At 35.4% G+C, this 18,393-nt stretch overlaps 1 protein-coding gene across 2 annotated transcripts in view; it reads left to right on the forward strand.

Moving 5' to 3' along the window:
- UPF2 (UPF2 regulator of nonsense mediated mRNA decay) overlaps positions 1 to 18,393 on the forward strand; it is a 111,526-nt gene that overhangs the window by 1,033 nt on the left and 92,100 nt on the right. For both annotated transcript variants that reach the window (XM_035021654.1, XM_035021655.1), the window contains exons 2-3: positions 4,629 to 5,008; positions 8,837 to 9,616. In XM_035021654.1, coding sequence (XP_034877545.1) covers positions 4,647 to 5,008; positions 8,837 to 9,616 — 1,142 coding nt within the window. In that variant the 5' untranslated portion in view covers positions 4,629 to 4,646. The remainder of the gene's footprint in view (positions 1 to 4,628; positions 5,009 to 8,836; positions 9,617 to 18,393) is intronic.

Below are 18,393 nucleotides of genomic sequence, written 5' to 3' on the forward strand. Positions count from 1 at the left end.
TAGGTGTTTATAAAAATTGTACGACTCATCAAGAAAACCAGTTTTGAACTCTGGTGAAATTTGTAAAAAACTTTGAATGAGTCCTTGATATTAAGGACTTTTTATAAAGCCACAGACTGGGAGATAAAGCCCCTGTGTGGTTCTGCCCTTAGGACATTTTGAATAACACAGAATTAAAAGGTAAAACAGCATTGTCTTCCTCTGGAGTATTTTCAGAGCAGTCTGATTGTGATTTCATACATAGTCCATATGGTACTTTGCTAAAGGACTATCTTTAAAAGGGAAACACCCTTACTCTGCACTCTGTCCTCCCGTACACTTTATTGGTACCTGTTTTGCTAATAAAGTAGTTTAACTTTCTTTTGGACATTCAGAGTATATTTAGAAAACCAAATAAAATATACACCCCAAGGGCCAGGGCACTACTTGGGAAGCTAGGAAGGTGGTTTTAAAACATGGCTTCCTTTTAAGGACTGGCTGTAATTGTATTCAGTAATTTGTAAGAACTAACGATATTCCAGTAAAAAGATCACTAATATTTATCCTGATTATTTTGAGATGAAATCTATTTAAAATTTTAGTTTTTACTTGAAAAAGTTTTTGAAATAGTTCAGATAAAATATTTGGCTGTTTATTAAAGCATGGACTATCAAAATATTTTAAAGAAATTTTAGCATTTCACTAAATACAGTTTAATTGACAGTACAAATGCATATGGATCCAAATTAGGTTGTTTGTATATTTTGTTTGGCTTTTAAAATCTTTTTTTTTTTTTTTAAAGATCTTATTTATTTATTTGAGAGAGAGAGAGAATGAGAGACAGCACGAGAGGGAGGAGGGTCAGAGGGAGAAGCAGACTCCCCGCCGAGCAGGGAGCCCGATGCGGGACTCGATCCCGGGACTCCAGGATCATGACCTGAGCCGAAGGCAGTCGCTTAACCAACTGAGCCACCCAGGCGCCCTGGCTTTTAAAAATCTTAAGTCAGGGTATATAGTGGAGAAGAGAAGTGGACAGTGAACCTTGACCCAGCCATTAAACTAGTGTAATCGGGCAGGTCACTCCTCTGCTGCCCTGTCATTGTAAAAGTTGAGAATTGGAGTAAAGTCTAGTAGTCCTAATTCTAAAAAAAATCTCATCTTCCAATGAACTTTTCAGTGTTCTGTATGAAAGAATAAACATTTATTGAATGCCCTGTTGATACTACCTTCTATGTTAGTAGATTAAGAATTCTGTAGGAGAGGTAGCAGTAACTCCATTTTATCAGTGAATAGACTCAGAAGTTAAGTTGCCCAGTTCCCATAGCTAGCAGGTTGCAGAGTTGGGATGCCAACTTAAAGTCTGACTTCAAAGCCTATGTTGTTTTCACATGTTGCATTGCTGGTCTTTACATGAGCCTTTACCTATCTCATATTTTTTGTTCCCTGAAATTTAGTTTGAAGTGTACTTTGGGTATGTTTTTAATACAAGGATGAAGTGATTCAAAGACTATATCAGTACCAAGATTTAAGGGTCTTATTGAGAATCTGTTTTTTTATGTTTTAGAGCAGGATCAATTCATGAGTGCCTACTACAGTTTGATATAGTAGGCATTTAAACATTTATTGAATAAATGAATGTAGAGAGTCACAAAAGTTTAGGAGACTCTGTTAAGCTGATCCTTTATGAATTTGTAAGATTCCAAGTGGATTTAATGTTTTAATAGAACTTAAAATTACCTTCATAAATGAGACATTACTTGTAAATTTTTAGGCCATTCTTCTTATTTAAAAAAAAAATTTTTTTTTTTTAAGATTTTATTTATTTGCGAGAGAGAGAATGAGAGACAGAGAGCATGAGAGGGGGGAGGGTCAGGGGGAGAAGCAGACTCCCTGCTGAGCAGGGAGCCTGACGTGGGACTCGATCCTGGGACTCTGGGATCATGACCTGAGCTGAAGGCAGTCGCTTAACCAACTGAGCCACCCAGGCGCCCCAGGCCATTCTTCTTATTGTCTGTAGTTCCTTGTATCATTGAAGTGTCGCTTGTTGATAAACTTCACTTCAGAAAATACCAGCTCTCTATATAAAGAGTATTATTTTTTTGTGCATAATGACAAATATCCCTAAGTAAGTTTGTATTGTTACGTTAGGAATTATCTTATCCCTGTATGTTTTAGCTAGTGTCTGCCAAAAGTTAAAAAAGTGATATAAAAACTGCTTAGCCATTATCAGGGACTCTTTCTATTCAGATACGTAATTCTATGATTTGTCAGTATCTATGATGAAGTCTTCCACCTCACAGTTTGGTACTCTCAAGGTTCTTAATAACTTTAATTGAGAGTATGGGTTCAAATTCCAGCTCTGTCACCAGCTGTGGAGGCCTTGGTCAAGTTACTTGGTCAAGTCTCAGTTTACTCATTTATAAAATAGGGAAAATAATACCCACCTCATAAAGATTTTAGTATGATGAGATAATGTATGTAAGATGTTTACTGTGGGGCCAGTGAGTGGTAGCTATGAGTATTTTCTTTTAAAAGTTTGCTTGCTTCAGGGCATGGTTTTTTCACATTAAAGGTGGGTATTTGAAGCTGCTACGCTTCCCAGATAACATAAATGTTAACACTGCCTTGCCACGCAAATAAGTAGTTATGCCCTTTCATGTTTTAATGATTGATTAAACAGGATTAGCAGCTTTTTTTCTTGAGTTTCACCGTTGAGGTTAACTGAAGCCTTTGGGTGTCATTGTTAAAATAAATGCGTAGATTGTAGGGGTGCCTGGGTGGCTCAGTCAGTTAAGTGGTTAAGTGTCTGCCTTCTTGAGTGTCTGCCTTCGGCTCAGGTCTTGATCCCAGGGTCCTGGGATAAAGCCCTGCACCGGGCTCCCTGCTCAGCGGGAAGCCTGCTTCTCCCTCTCCTCCCTGCTCATTCTCTCTCTCTCTCTCTCTCTCTCTCTCTCTCTCTCTCGCTATCTTTGTCTTTCTCTCTTAAATAAATAAATAAAATCTTAAAAAAAAAATAAAATAAATGCATAGAATGTGAACCTGGAGGAGAATCAGAGTAAAAGAGAAAAGGAGAAAGGAAGAGGTGGTTGAGAGAAGACAGAGTGTTGCTTGTGCCTCCAAAAATTTATAAAGTGCTTCTATTGGCCTAGGTTTTCTTTCTGTGATAACATTTTATTGGAGTGCTGACAAATGCATTGTGTTTATAAAATATTTATTACTGCAAATGTTTTGTTTGCTAATCTAGTTTTTATTGCTGTAACTTAAAATCTGTATTTGAAAATTATTAAGAATACTGCGTATATTTTTAGCTTTTAATAAAAAAATTAGGAAGTTTAAATAATTTAATCCTGTATTTCTTAAATAGAAAGTATTTTGATTTTCTCATATACAACTTTCAGATGATATAGGACTTAAAACATGAAGCACCGCCCATAAAAGAAATTCTATTAGAACACTAATTCTAAGAGAGTTTTATTTTTAGGAAAGAAAAAATGCTGAATTTTGCTGGGAAATACAGTTTATTTCCAATTAACTGTATAGAACCTGTACTGTAGACCAGTGTTATCCAGTAGAACTTTCTGTGATAATTAAAATATTCTCTATCTGCACTGTCTGTTGTGGTTGCCACTAGTCTTTTGGAATTGAGCACTTGAAATATGGGTAGTGACTGAAGAACAAAATTTCAAACTCTTTTTAATTAATTTTCATTTAAGTAGCCTCATGTGGCTTGTGTTTTTCAGCTGGTGGTAATTTTGTCCTCAAGCAACGTTTGGCAATGTCTGGAGTAGTTTTTGGTTGTCAAAACTGGGGAGATACTGCTGGCACCTCCTTAATAGAGAAGGCAGGGATGCTGTTAAACGTATAATGCACAAAATAGCATTACTACCCCCCCCCCAAAACCCCCAAAGAATTATCTTGCCCGAAATGGTAATAATGCAAGGCTGAGAAGTCCTGAGCTGGTGGCTACTGTATTGGCAGATAGAGACAGAATATACAAATTTTGTAATCATCATTATGTTTATTTATAGATTAATTTTGACTAATACTAATGAAAAGATTGAAAATCTAATATAATTTGAGATAGTTGATGGTTTCTGTATTCTAAAGTTTGATAAGGTTAGAATGATAATGTGAAATCCCTCTTCTGTTGTCTATTTTGTTAGTTCATTTATAGGAGGCAAGAGCTCGTTTATGTTCCAGCTTAAAAACTTCTGTTCCATGTTGTGTGAAATATGTCACCAGCATCTCCTAACGGATGTGAAATGTTGGGATTAAAACCGATTGAAAATATGCTCAGATACATACTGAAGTATTTATGATTGAATGTTACATTTTGTAGTTGATAATGGTTGAATTTGGGCAGTGAGTATATGGAGGTTGGTTATATTGTGCTCTCTACTTTTGTTTATGTTTCAGTTTTTCCTTAGTGAAAAGTAAAAAAGTACTTAGGTGAGGCATAACTAATAATGATAGAATGTGGAATGTGACCAAGAAATTATTTTATCACAGGAATAGTGTTTATTTTGCATGCATTTAATCTTCCACAACAATTGCATTAATATGTTCTGTTTAAAAAACAGTGTCACATTACTAAAAGTCACTGCATTTACAATACTGCAAAGAATACTGACATTCTTTTACTCTTACAGATTGTTCTGGGTAACATAATGCCAGCTGAGCGTAAAAAGCCAGCAAGTATGGAAGAAAAAGAAACTTTACTAAACAACAAGGAAAAAGACTGCGGTGAAAGGCGGCCAGTGAGCAGCAGGGAGAAACCAAAAGATGAGATCAAGCTTACTGCCAAGAAGGAGGTTATTAAGGTCCCTGAAGATAAAAAGAAGAAACTGGAAGAAGATAAGAGAAAAAAAGAAGACAAGGAACGAAAGAAAAAAGAAGAAGAAAAGGTGAAGGCAGAGGAAGAATTAAAGAAAAAAGAGGAAGAAGAAAAAAAGAAACATGAAGAGGAAGAGAAAAAGAAGCAAGAAGAGCAGGCAAAACGTCAACAAGAAGAAGAAGCTGCCCAGTTGAAGTAAGAACATTTATTTTATTATTGATGTGAAGGAATGGGAAGATTGTAATGTTAGGAAAGCAATGATTATTTGGAATCAGACCTCTGGGGTGCACTTCAACGAGAGTATCTTCAGTTACTCGTTCTGTTACATTTTCAGTGACTAGAGGCATGCTCATGATGCTTTAATTACTCATTTAAAATAATCGTAATTAAATTAATTCATAAATAAATAAAGTTATCTTTTTTCTTAATTTTATTTTATTTTTTAAAGATTTTATTTATTTATTTATTAGAGAGCAAGCGAGAGAGAAACAGCATGAGAGAGGAGAGGGTCAGAGGGAGAAGCAGGCTCCCCGCTGAGCCGGGAGCCCAATGTAGGACTCAATCCGAGGACCCTGGGATCATGACCTGAGCCGAAGGCAGTCGCTTAACCAACTGAGCCACCCAGGCGCCCTAAAGTTATCTTAAATACGTATTTTTTTAGGTGTAGGGTAATCTGGATTGTTTTTGATTTTTTTTAAAAAGCTTTTTTTTTCATGGTGTCGGTCTTAAGTTGAGGGTCTTTAGTTCTTAATGGCTGTTATTTGCTGAATTCTTATTATATGCTAGGCACTACAAAACGTATCAGCACATATCCTAAAGGCAGTCCTAATAATCCTCATTTGACAGATTAATAAAATGAAGTTTGAAGAGGTTACAATAAACAGTGGAGTGGCTGGGTTTTTTGAACCTAGCCAACTTTAAAAATTTGTCCTTAAAAAGAATTCCATAATGCCTCCCATTCTTATTTTCATCTAAATCTATTTTTAGGGGTGCCTGGGTGGCTCAGTCGGTTAAGCGTCTGCATTTGGCTCAGGTCATGGTCCCAGGGTCCTGGGATCGGGCCCCATGTCTGGCTTCCTGCTCAGCAGAGTGTCTGCTTCTCCCTCTGTTCCTCCCCCTGTTCATGCTTGTGATCATGCACAGGCGTGTGCCCTCTCTCTTTCTGAAATAAAATCTTTAAAAAAGAAAGAACATAAATCTGTTTTTAACCTTGTAAATCTATATAAGTAGTATAATGACTTGGCGAAAAACAAGGTAGTCCTCAGGAAATCTACTAGGATGTAGCACGAGTGACAACTGTTGAGTAGCATGGGCTCTTCTCTCCATATATATATAATTTAAAAAACTTTGCGAACATGAATTTTCATGGATCTCTACAACAGCTCAAGCACCTACTCTCCTACCAAAGTTCTTTAGCCCTTCTATTTTTAGAGAGGTACTGGAGCCTTAGGTATGGAAGGCAATAGTAGAGGCCAGTTTGGGAATATTCAGAGCCATGACCCTTGAGAGTTTCTTGCTTATATTTTACTTTCTAAAAAAATTCACAAGGAGCTGTGGACCACACAGAAGGAGGCAGGTACAAAATGAGATTGCTGTTAAATGTGAATGTAAAAAGAACACTGGATTTTAAGACTTATGAAAAAAAGAACGTAATGTATTTCACTGATTATTTTATATTGATTACATGTTGAAATTAAACTTTTAAATTTATTGTGCTAAAAATGTATTCAAATTAATTTTAAAATATTCACAAGGATATTCACTTTCACTGTTACTTTTTTTTTTTTTTTTTTTTTAAAGATTTTATTTATTTATTTGACAGAGAGAGAGATAGCGAGAGCAGGAACACAAGCAGGAGGAGTGGGAGAGCGAGAAGCAGGCTTCCTGCCGAGCAGGGAGCCCGATGTGGGACTCGATCCCAGGACCCTGGGATCATGACCTGAGCTGAAGGCAGACGCTTAACGACTGAGCCACCCAGGCGCCCTCACTGTTACTTTTGTTCCTCCCTCTACCCTAGTACAGAAAGAACAAAAAAAACCCCAAAAAACCAAACCACAAACAAACAAAAACCCAAACCATCAGACTCCCAACTTATTGGGAAAAATTCAAACATAATGCAAAAAACAGAAAAGAATAACGAACCAGTCCTCCCAAGCCCCCCACCGCCCTATCTACCCCACTTTTTTCCCCTGGAGTACTTTAAAGCCTCATTATTTCAATGGTAAATATTTCATTTATGTATCTTAAACTATGTTTATTGCAGATGAAAATGGACTTATTTAATGCATATACATAATGAGTTATTCTTTCTTTTTTTTTTTTTTCCCTAAGATTCTATCTATTTATTCATTAGAGACAGAGAGAGAGAGGCAGAGGGAGAAGCAGGCTCCCAAGGAGCAGGGAGCCCGATGCGGGACTCGATCCCAGGACCCTGAGATCATGACCTGAGCCGAAGGCAGATGCTCAACCATCTGAACCACCCAGGCGCCCATGAGTTATTCTTTCTTAAAGTGTGCTCTCACTGCTAATCCTTTATTTGTGTGTGGCCGGGAGACTTCCAAGGGATATTCACATGTCCGTTTTCCCTGTTAACTTATTGTGGCTTTTAGTTGAAAAATCATAGAAGGGTAGCTCAGGGATGGTTATCTCTGAAAGATGAAAATCTGCTTTTTAGAAATTTATATATATATATATATATATATATTTTTTTTAAAGATTTTATTTATTTATTTGAGAGAGAGAATGAGAGAGAGCAGGGTCAGAGGGAGAAGCAGACTCCCTGCAGAGCAGGGAGCCCGATGCGGGACTCGATCCAGGGACTCCAGGATCATGACCTGAGCCGAAGGCAGTCGCTTAACCAACTGAGCCACCCAGGCGCCCCTAGAAATTTATATTTTAAAGTTACGTATTTTGGTATCTCAGAAGCCTCAAAGTCAAGATTGTCCCTACCTTCCTGCTCCTGCTCAAGTTATTTTACTACTTTTGCAATTTAAACATGTTCCATCTTTTTTTTTTTAAAGTTCAGCCCCCCAGAATACTTTTCTTTCTTTCTTTAGTTAGTTAGTTAACCCTTATTTTTGTACATATATGTTTTTCTTTAAAATTTTGGGAGGCACTTTCTTCATGTTCCATCTTTTAATTTTTTTTTTTCCTCAGGGTAAACTGTTAGCCTTTTATTAAAGGAGTTTTATCTTATAGTTATCTTCTAGTTCCTTTTCAAATTTTCTTAATTACACTTGAATTTTAAGACCCAAACTGAGAAAGGTACTTTATTAGAGGTTTGGTTAAACCTGAAGTATGGAAAAGTGGTACTTAAATAGCAAAACATTTTTAATGCATTCTTTTTATAAACATTGTTCTTTAAAGTGTTCTTTGTGGACATTTTTTTTTTTTTTCTATATTCTCAATGCTTTTATCTGTTTTAGGGCTAATATCCTTCCCAGGCATATTATTTTATATTTTTCATATTACGCATTATGTGTTTAATCCATTTACTTTTGTAGCTTTATTGAGGTAGAATTGACAAAAGTGTTTTATTCATTTAGTTTGCTAGTTGACAGAATGATTTTTGCTCTAGTTATTCAGAATCATCCACTCTGCCACATTTGGTATTTTCAGTATACCGGGTTTTCATTATCTTAAGTCATTAATAAAATGTCTTTAGAAGTTGGAAAAGGGGTGCCTGGCTGGCTCGGTTGGTATAGTGTGCAACTTTTCATCTCAGGGTTGTGAGTTCGAGTCCCATCTGGGTGCAGAGATTGCTTAAAAACAAAATCTTAAAGTAAGGGTACCTGGATGGCTCAGTCTGTTAAGTGTCCGACTCTTGATCAGGTCTTGATCACAGGTCGTGAGTTGAAAAAAATATTTAAAAAGAAGTAGGAAAAGGTTTTTTGCTTGTTTCATTTCTTTGGGATGCTGATGCTTATATGATTATGTTTTCATTGTCTTTCACTCTTATGAAATTTGTCAGTGATTCTTCAAAATATACAAGGTATTTTATTTACTTGTTTGTTTTTTATATAGAGAGAAAGAGGAATCCCTTCAGCTTCATCAGGAAGCCTGGGAACGACATCAGTTAAGGAAGGAACTTCGTAGCAAAAACCAAAATGCTCCAGACAGCCGGCCAGAGGAAAATTTCTTTAGCCGCCTAGACTCAAGTTTGAAGAAAAATACTGCTTTTGTCAAGAAACTAAAAACTATTACAGAACAACAGAGAGACTCCTTGTCCCATGATTTTAATGGCCTAAATTTAAGCAAATACATTGCAGAAGCTGTAGCTTCTATTGTGGAAGCAAAGCTAAAAATATCTGACGTGAACTGTGCTGTGCACTTGTGCTCTCTCTTTCACCAGCGTTATGCCGACTTTGCTCCATCACTTCTTCAGGTTTGGAAAAAACATTTTGAAGCGAGGAAAGAAGAGAAAACCCCTAACATTACCAAGTTAAGAACTGATTTGCGTTTCATTGCAGAATTGACAATAGTTGGGATTTTCACTGACAAGGAAGGTCTTTCCTTAATCTATGAACAGCTAAAAAATATTATTAATGCTGATCGGGAATCCCATACTCATGTTTCCGTGGTGATTAGTTTTTGTCGACATTGCGGCGATGATATTGCTGGACTTGTGCCACGGAAAGTGAAGAGTGCTGCAGAGAAGTTTAATTTGAGTTTTCCTCCTAGTGAGATAATTAGTCCAGAGAAACAACAACCTTTCCAGAATCTTTTAAAAGAATACTTTACATCTTTGACCAAACACCTGAAAAGGGACCACAGGGAGCTTCAGAATACTGAGAGACAAAACAGGTGATTTTCAAATATTTCTCAGAATTGAGAATTTATTTTGGAGCTCATACTTAAAAATTTTTAAAGTCTTCATGCCACTGAAAGAACTTATGGAAAAGGGCTCATTGCAGGTGATTTCTTAACATTTCCAGGAGAATTTCAAAGTACCAGTCTAAGTACTCATGTTTAAATGGGAGTCTATGATAGATTTTGTTTCTGAATTTAAAAGACAACTGGCAAGTATATGGTGATTTTTACTTTGTGGATGTGTTTTCTTCCTGTGATTTAAAAAACTCCTTAATGTTGAGGGATAAATTTTCTTTTTCTGTCACTTTAACTTACCTGCTATTATTTTTGTGTGTTTTGTTGTGCCCACTCTATAACAGGTTTGCTTTCATTGTTTTGTATCTTAATTTATTGATGTCACTGTTGATACTTGTTCTTCTTAGAAAATGAGTCATTATCAGTGGTGTTCTAGATCAGAAATGAGGAAAATAGTGCAACAAATTAGATGTGAAAAAAAATTTCTTAAATGCTACTGTGTAAAGTGCATTAACAGAAGTCTTTCTCCTGGGAACATCCATTTAAAGTTTCAAGGAATAATGTGGCATAATGTATGTGCCTGTGGTAATTAGTGAAGGTATCTGATTGAGGGGCCACCTTTGATTGTTACAAGATAGTGCTGTGTAGCCTGTGTACCTAGGAGGCATCAACAAGTTGGAAGTTGATGTGGTTGGTGGGCAGTAGGTCAACTTTTACGGAGGGTGGATTTGGAGGAGGGCTGAGGGAGTACGGAAAGGAGGCAGCAGCAGTAGCGTTTGGCTGAGTGCCTTGCACCTCTTTAAAATGCATGGTTAAGAGTCTGAAATGGCTGTTTTTCAAGAATTAGTGTGGGAGGGTATGGATTTCCATAAACCTGCTGGTTTAATCAGAAGGTGATTGACTTAACTAGAAGCGAAGACTGTAGCAGTGGGGTTAGCTTTATGTCAGGATAGGTCCACAGACTTTATGACTAAACCATGATGGTTGAGGGTCACTCAAGACGTGAGAGTTTAAGATGGCAGTGGTGTTCCTCAGGGTTTCTTTTTTTAGTTTTGAAAACAAAGATCTTTGTTTTGTGGTTTTGAATAGTGAGGACTGTTTTAAACTTCGAATAGGCAACTTCAGGGTGTATTTATGTAGTCAATAATGAGTTTAAGCAGAAAACAGTGGCCCTCTATTAATAATTCTCACATATTTAAGGTTTCATAATTACGACTTACATAGTGTTTTGTCATTTTCCTAGTCTTTTTCTCTTTCCCATATGTTCTACCTAATACCTCATGGCTGATTTTGTAGTATGCTTTGATTACTTTTTATCAGCTACTTTAGGGGTTTTGTGTGTGTTTACTTCTGATTGGCCTCACAGAAGCTTAGAGGGTAGAGTCTACAATGACTTAATCCGATCCCCTTTCCAGTGCAGGAGTCCGTTTTACAGATTATCTGACAGATAAAGTATTCTTTCTTTGGAAGTGCCCTTCCAGTGTTGGCACCCCTACTTACTAGGAATTCAAGCTGAAATTTAACTCCCCATAAAATGGTTCCCTTCGATTTACATTTTTCTGGTACCAATGGAATAAAGCTGCTTAAAGTGGAGGGGTCCATGAACTGTTTACCTATTCATAATGAATTAAATATAGGAACAGACTAAGCATTTAGACATCTTTTATAGCAATTTTCTATAGTCCTGATATTGTTACTGTGTTTTATAAAAGTGTCTGCAGTGATTAGAAAAAAAAAAAAAAATTCCTTTACCACAGATAGTTTGAGAAACACTGACGTGGGACATGTCTCCTCTTTCATACCCATGATAATATCTCAAATATTTGCAAACTGCCAGGATGTTTCCTTTTCATCTTCTCAAGGCTAAACACCTCCTGTTCCTTCAGTTTGTTCCATGATTTCCACGTGACCATCCTTAGGACATTCGTTTTGGATGCATTTTTTCCTGCCTGTAACCTCAAATTCCATTACTTTTTATTATAGCTGCCTTGTCATTCTTTTGACTGTTTGTGAGCTTATATATACCTAAAGATTAATTTCTCAAATGAACTGCTGCCAGACCAGTTCTTCACCTTGAACTAGTGGAAATCATCTCTTAAACCTGAATGCAGACTTACCTCTTTTAACTTTATTTAGATGTTTTTGGCATACTACTTTATCCTAATGATAATTTTGAACATTGATTATGTTATTATCTGCTGTATGTATTATTATGTACTTATCTGCTGGTCACATTCAGTTTTGATAAGCAGACCTGTTCTTTAATATTATTCAAGTCACCATGAAAATTTTGAATGGGATGTAGTGTTAAGAGCATGGTTTTGTGGCCTTTACCTAGAAACTTTTACTCATTTAAATACAGAACTTTTGGGGCACCTGGATGGCTTCAGTCGTTAAGCGTCTGCCTTTGGCTCAGGTCATGGTCCCAGGGTCCTGGGATGAGCCCTACATCAGGCTCCGTGCGCAGCGGGAAGCCTGCTTCTCCCTCTCCCACTCCCCCTGCTTGTGCTCCCTCTCTCGCTGTGTCTCTCTCTGTCAAAGAAATAAATAAAATCTTTAAAAAAAAAAAAAAATAAATCCAGAACTGTTGACCTGTGGTTATTAGAGGAGGTCATTTACCTAGTATAAATTGATCTTAGCATTGTAGCAGTCATTTTATCATGGGATATTGTCTACACCGATGTAATAATTTGGGAGATGGGAAAATCTTTTTTTTTTTTTTTTAAGATTTTATTCATTTATTTGAGAGAAAGAGAGTGAGAGCACAAGCCAGGAGACAGAGGGAGAGGGAGAAGCAGGCTCTCTGCTGAGCAGGGAGCCTAATGCAGGGCTCCATCCCAGGACCCTGGGATCATGACCTGAGCCGAAGGCAGCCGCTTAACCGACTGAGCCACTCAGGCGCCCTGGGAGATGGGAAAATCTTAATCACAATATAGAAAATAATTGGCATATGGCTTAATAAATAATGCATACCTTAGGATAGCTTCAAATTGAGCAGCCTCTGTAGTGTAGATTTGAATACCTGACTGACCAAGAAGACATGAGGATTAGTGCAGAATCCCTTGGCCTGGTATTAGTACATTACAATGTACTGTTAAAATGACCAGTTCCCCAAAGTTTCCCCCTCCCAGTCATTATCCAGTAGGTGTTTTGAGATTATTCTGCATCATGGGAATAATTGTAGACAATAGTTTTTCCCAGTAAGGTTTCTCTTAGGGAAATGCTGGAAATCTAAGTGCCAAGCTAGCAGATATTTAAGACTCATGTAGTTAAATTATTTTAAGCCTTTATACAATATCTTAATAATGACAGTTTAAAACAAAAAAAACCCAAATACATTATATTTTCAGTCTATGAATCCTAAATGCTTTGGGTCATTTTAATTAGCTTGGGAGATGGCACTATTCATAGAGGTTGTGAAGTCTTCGTCTATACTCATTAAAGTCTATACTTAAGATTTCTTTCAACCAATTTATAAAAATAGAATAATAAAATCTCTGGTATTTTCTAAAAGACACTAATGAATGAATGAAGACAGTGACTGCATAATACCTCTTGAGTCTTAGTTAGCTGTTCTTTTCTCATGTTACCTGGGCTGATACTACAGGTATTCTGATACTAGCTATCTATAACTAGTTCTGTTTCAAAGCCCCTGAGAGAGTTATAATTATAAGCAAGTAATACAACTGACCCTAGGATTTGGTGAATTCTTATAAATTTGACCTTATAAGCTTTTTGTACTTCAAAGAATTTGTAAAATATATTTTGGTTAAGTGATTGATCCTGGAGAATTATAATTAATATTTAAACATTTGAATATAACCAGTAACATCGTCCAGTTTAGAGTTAATAGCTTTACTTGGTAGGTTTTGCTTTTTATAATGTTCAGTGGTCTTACTTTATACTTAAAATGCTTTGTGCTGTGAGATATTTTTCTCAGTGAGGTAATATGACCTATTTTTTGGCATTTAATAAAAATTGAAGAAATGATTTAATTTTTATTAGATATAATTTAATTATATAACAGTTTGGTTCTTGCAGTAGTGAAATCATGAATTCATATATTAAGTCAATTCTTACTTGAATAATTTTGAAGTGTCTTCATTCCTTTCTTTCTCCCTAACTGGTGGGAATGGTGGTAAAAGTTTCTTTTTTCAGTACTGGTGAATTAGGACCTTATGATTGCATGTTTAGACAGCACTAAGTGATTTGATTGAAAGTATAGAAAAAAAATACAAGTAGAATGTAGGCTTTCCCTGTTAATAAAATCGGAGATTTCTTTCATTACTGCAAATTCATGAGATACTACTTTGCCATTGTTGAAACTTAAAAGCACATTAATGTAAAATTAAGTAGTGTTGCTTTTACCTTCCACTTCCCTTCCAGGTAAGTTGTACCTTGCCTTTACAGGTGGAATGTTTGATAAATCGTTTAGTATTTAAGCACTATTAAGATGTTCTGTCACTGTACTTAGACGCAACGAGGCTTTAACAATTTTGTAAGTACTCTAAAATTGTTCCATCTTTCCTGAAATTATCTCTCATTCAATGACTTTGACAGTTCTTTAATAAATATTTGATTGAGTACAGTTACGGTTACTATGCTGTAGTGTGTTTTCACACAAGATTATAAGACATCCATAACCAAATTCTAAAATGAAACCAAAAGAAAATTTAATTCGCTTGAAAATTTGACAAATTGCTAAAGGAGATAAAAAGTAAAACCTAGTAGTTTTTCATGGGTCTGCTTCATGATTATTTTTTCAAGATTTTGGCCATGTGTTCTATGTTATTTTGCATGACTGTATAAGGTCAAAGCTAAGATGGATTCTGTGTTCTTGCCAAGATTTTTTTTCTTTTTAATTTGGCTAATAGAAGATCAAATAATATTTGGCATTGAAGTTCTTGCCTTTTTTACAGTAGGCTGTGGCATGTTTTTTTCCTCATTAAAATAACTTGTACATTGATCAGGTGCATTAAATGAATGATCTTAATTGATCCTCATAGTAGTACCCTTGAAAGAAATACCTCTATTTTGAAGGTGATCAGATCTAGGGATTAAAGAGCTTGCCCATTGTGTCTTATATAGCAAGTGACAGATCCAGTTCTTTCATACCTCTTCATACTGTATTTTTCACAATTTCCATATTACTCATCTTCCATCTGCATTTAGTATTTGTACTTGATTTTAAGGTGTCTAGTAAATACAGTAGCCACTCAGTGCTTACCAAGTCAGATGCAAACAGAAGGACCCGAAAGAATATAAAATAAACACCCCAGTGTGAGAAGGCTTCCTTTGATATATGTATTTGAGAGACATTCTAATTTCAGTATAAGGTACCAAGTGGATAATTTTAATTTGGGAGGCAGTATAGTCCAATAGTTGTGAGCATAGACTCTGGAGCCAGGCTACTTGGGTTCAAATCTTAGATCTGTTATTTACTCAGTTCTGTAATTCTTGGCAAGTTATCTCATATCTCTGTGCTTCAGTTTTCTCTTCTGTAAAATGGAATAACAGTAGCACTCTACCTCTGAGATAAATGTGAACGATGCAGTGAATTCACGTGTAAAAGCACTTTTAAAAACAGTATCTGGCTCATTGTAAGTAGTAAATGTGAGTTTATTATTTGTACTATATTTCCTGCTTAATCCTTCAGAAGGACTTGATGAGAATTTCTCCTGTGCCTTTTCATGGTTTTGAAAATGTGTATTTTTAAAATAATGCGAAATAACAGTAAATAATATACAAAATAAAAGAGCGAGAGTGTCAAACAATAAGAAAAATTGAAAAAAGGGAAAGAAAACAAAAATATGTCTTTTAATACTAGAAATTTTGAGGCATTTATGACTTTTCTTATGAGATAGAATGCTCGATTCAAGAGTAGACTATTTGATATTTTCTGTCAGTTTTACAATATTGAATTAGTAATATAAAAAACACTAGAAATCAAAGATTGATATACCTTAGGATTGCTTCCAGACAGTGATAGCTCATCATCTGGTGAAGGAGGTCTACTATCTTGTATTTTTATTATAATGAATAAGATTTGGAATTAACTTTGTTTTCGTTGCTTTTTATATCTCTAAAATGCTGCCAGTAACTCCCTATTTTACAGTGATGTCATGAGAGGGAATGTACTCATTTATAATACATTTAACAATGATACTGATTCAGTGAACTCTAATTATGACAGGGATTGGCAAACTATGGCCCACAGGCCAGATAGATGCACCACTATTTTTTATACAGCTGGTGAGCTAAGAATAAGAATGGTTTTAACTTTTTGGATGGTTGGAAAAAAATCAGAAGAGTAATATTTTGTGAAATACTAAAATTATATGAGTTCAAATTTCAGTATCCATAAATAAAGTTTTATTGGAACATAGTCATGCTCATTTGTTTATGTATTATCTGTGGCTGCTTTTGTGCAGCAGAGTTGAGTAGTTGCAACAAAGAACGTATGGTCTGCAAAGCCTAAAATACTTACATATGGCCCCTTTGCAGAAATAATTTGCTAACCTCTAATTTATGACTGTCTCAAAAAGAATGGCTTCTATTCAACTTTCTGAAATTATGGGCTTCTGAAGAGATTGTAATTAAAATGATATGTGATAAATCATATATTCAACTTGATTTTGCATAGTGATATATTCCCATGGAATTCTCATAAGAAATTTTGGTGAGATTTACACCGAATAGAATAGGTACTTTGGTCAAATGTGCTGCAGTAATGTTTAGTTCCCTCATACACGTCTTCTAAAAAAGTTAAACTGAAAATCATTTCCAGTGGGCTTCATAAACCTAAAAAACTGCCATATATAGTACAGTCATTAAAAAATGTCTCATTTTAATTTGAGCACCTCTAAATGACTCTAGGGATTTTGAATGTTTGGGTGCCTATGATGCATTTATTTCTCTGCTTGAAATCTGTGTTCTTACTAGGTCCTGTGTGTTTAGTCTGATGTTTAGTAAATATATTAAATAAAGTCAAGGAAAATGTGTAGGACTATATAAGTTTTGTGTATGACAGAACTCTTCCAGTGCCATTTCATTGGTATCTTGTGCTGCTTGCTAAGTTTTTAGTGTAAGATATGATTAGAAAATAAATCTGCCAAAATCTAAGCTTTTGTCCTAGGACTGTTCTCACTAGGTAGTAACCTAAGCACATGTAAGTTAAGCAGTTAAGTAAATTAGTACTGTTAAAAAATTTGATCATGGGGTTGAGATTTGGGGGGAGTGTGAGGAGTTACTTCTGGAGCTTCAGAGTTTTAAATTTGTTCTAGGATGACTGGAAAGGAACTGGAATGCATACAAAGGGAACTGTCATAGAAGTAAATCACTTTTAACTGATTGAATGCAAAGTCACAGGCCAATGTTTGAAAATGAGATTGATATTGGAAAAAAGAGTGTTCCTTTTTTGTTGTGATAAAATAGTCATCATTTTGTTACTGCTTATATATCATAAATTATTAATGTTGTATAACCTAAAAACTGCATATATGTTCTTCAGATTACTAGAATGTCAGAACTTGTTAGAGAAAGTTCCAGGTTCTGTTATTTTGAGATATTTTCCTGTTTCTTTTCAAGTACTGAAATAATTTTGCATCTTAATTGTTAGATGTTTTGAAATCTCTTAGGACTGTTATTATCACTCTGAACATAATCTGCTATAGAACAAACTCCTCAGTCTTTATTTACTTAAAATTTTTTCTAATAATAACTGCAGAACATTTTAGAATAGTCTACTTTTGAGTATTTATTTAAACTATTTAATTTTAGTGTCTTTTATCTTCAAAAATGATATAACTTCTTTTTTTTTTTTAAAGATTTTATTTATTTATTAGAGAGAGAGAGAGCGCGCACAAGCAGGGGGAGCGGCAGGCAGAGGGGGAAGCAGGTTCCCTGCTAAGCAGGGATCCCGATGCGGGGCTGGATCACAGGACCCTGGGATCATGACCTGAGCCGAAGGCAGACGCTTAACCGACTGAGCCACCCAGGCGTCCCAAAAATGATATAACTTCTAATTAAAAGTTCTAACAAGCTCACTCATTCAAAATAATAGTCATTGCTTTCATGAGTTGAGTATTTTTGAATGTTTTGGGTTTAGAATTCATTCACAAAACTTACTGAAAGACTTTTTTCCTATAAAATTAGTTTGAGATAAATGGTTAAAGAGAGAAACTCTGTTCTTGTTCGTAGAATGATACTAATGTACTTTTAAATTGTAAGAAAATAAGTGAAAATTTTTCATTTTAGATACCTAATAGGCTGGATTTGAAAAAAGAAGATTGGATTTAGTGAATAGTATCCTATGCTTTGATCTACCTTGAGCTTATAATGGGAGCTGATATTCCTAACTTAGAAAATGTTGGCTGGAATGTTACAGCATTTAAACACAAGTTTATGTGGGTAGGAATTGGGTAAGATAGGAAAGTTTGGAAATTGTTCCAGTTAAGCTGGGATGAGTAAGTTTAGGCATGGTTTTTCACTTTATTTTCTGTAACATCACCAAAAAACACCTCATTTTCTTCCTTGTTCATAAGAAAACTCAAATGACAAGTAATAAAAAACTTTTAAATGTTTTGAAAATGACTTAATTTTTAATTTACAGTTGGCTTTTTGAAACCTGTATTGTATTTGCATTAAGGTTTATAGATTTCACATGTTACACTACATACGTACTTAGTTATAAATGCAGTTACAGGCATCTCAACTATCTGTAGATATAGTAAGGTTTTTACTTCACTGTACATTTT

This window comes from Mirounga leonina, unplaced genomic scaffold (genome assembly GCF_011800145.1).
Source record: "Mirounga leonina isolate KUSES-001 unplaced genomic scaffold, KU_Mleo_1.0 Mir_175, whole genome shotgun sequence".
Lineage (NCBI taxonomy): Eukaryota > Metazoa > Chordata > Mammalia > Carnivora > Phocidae > Mirounga > Mirounga leonina.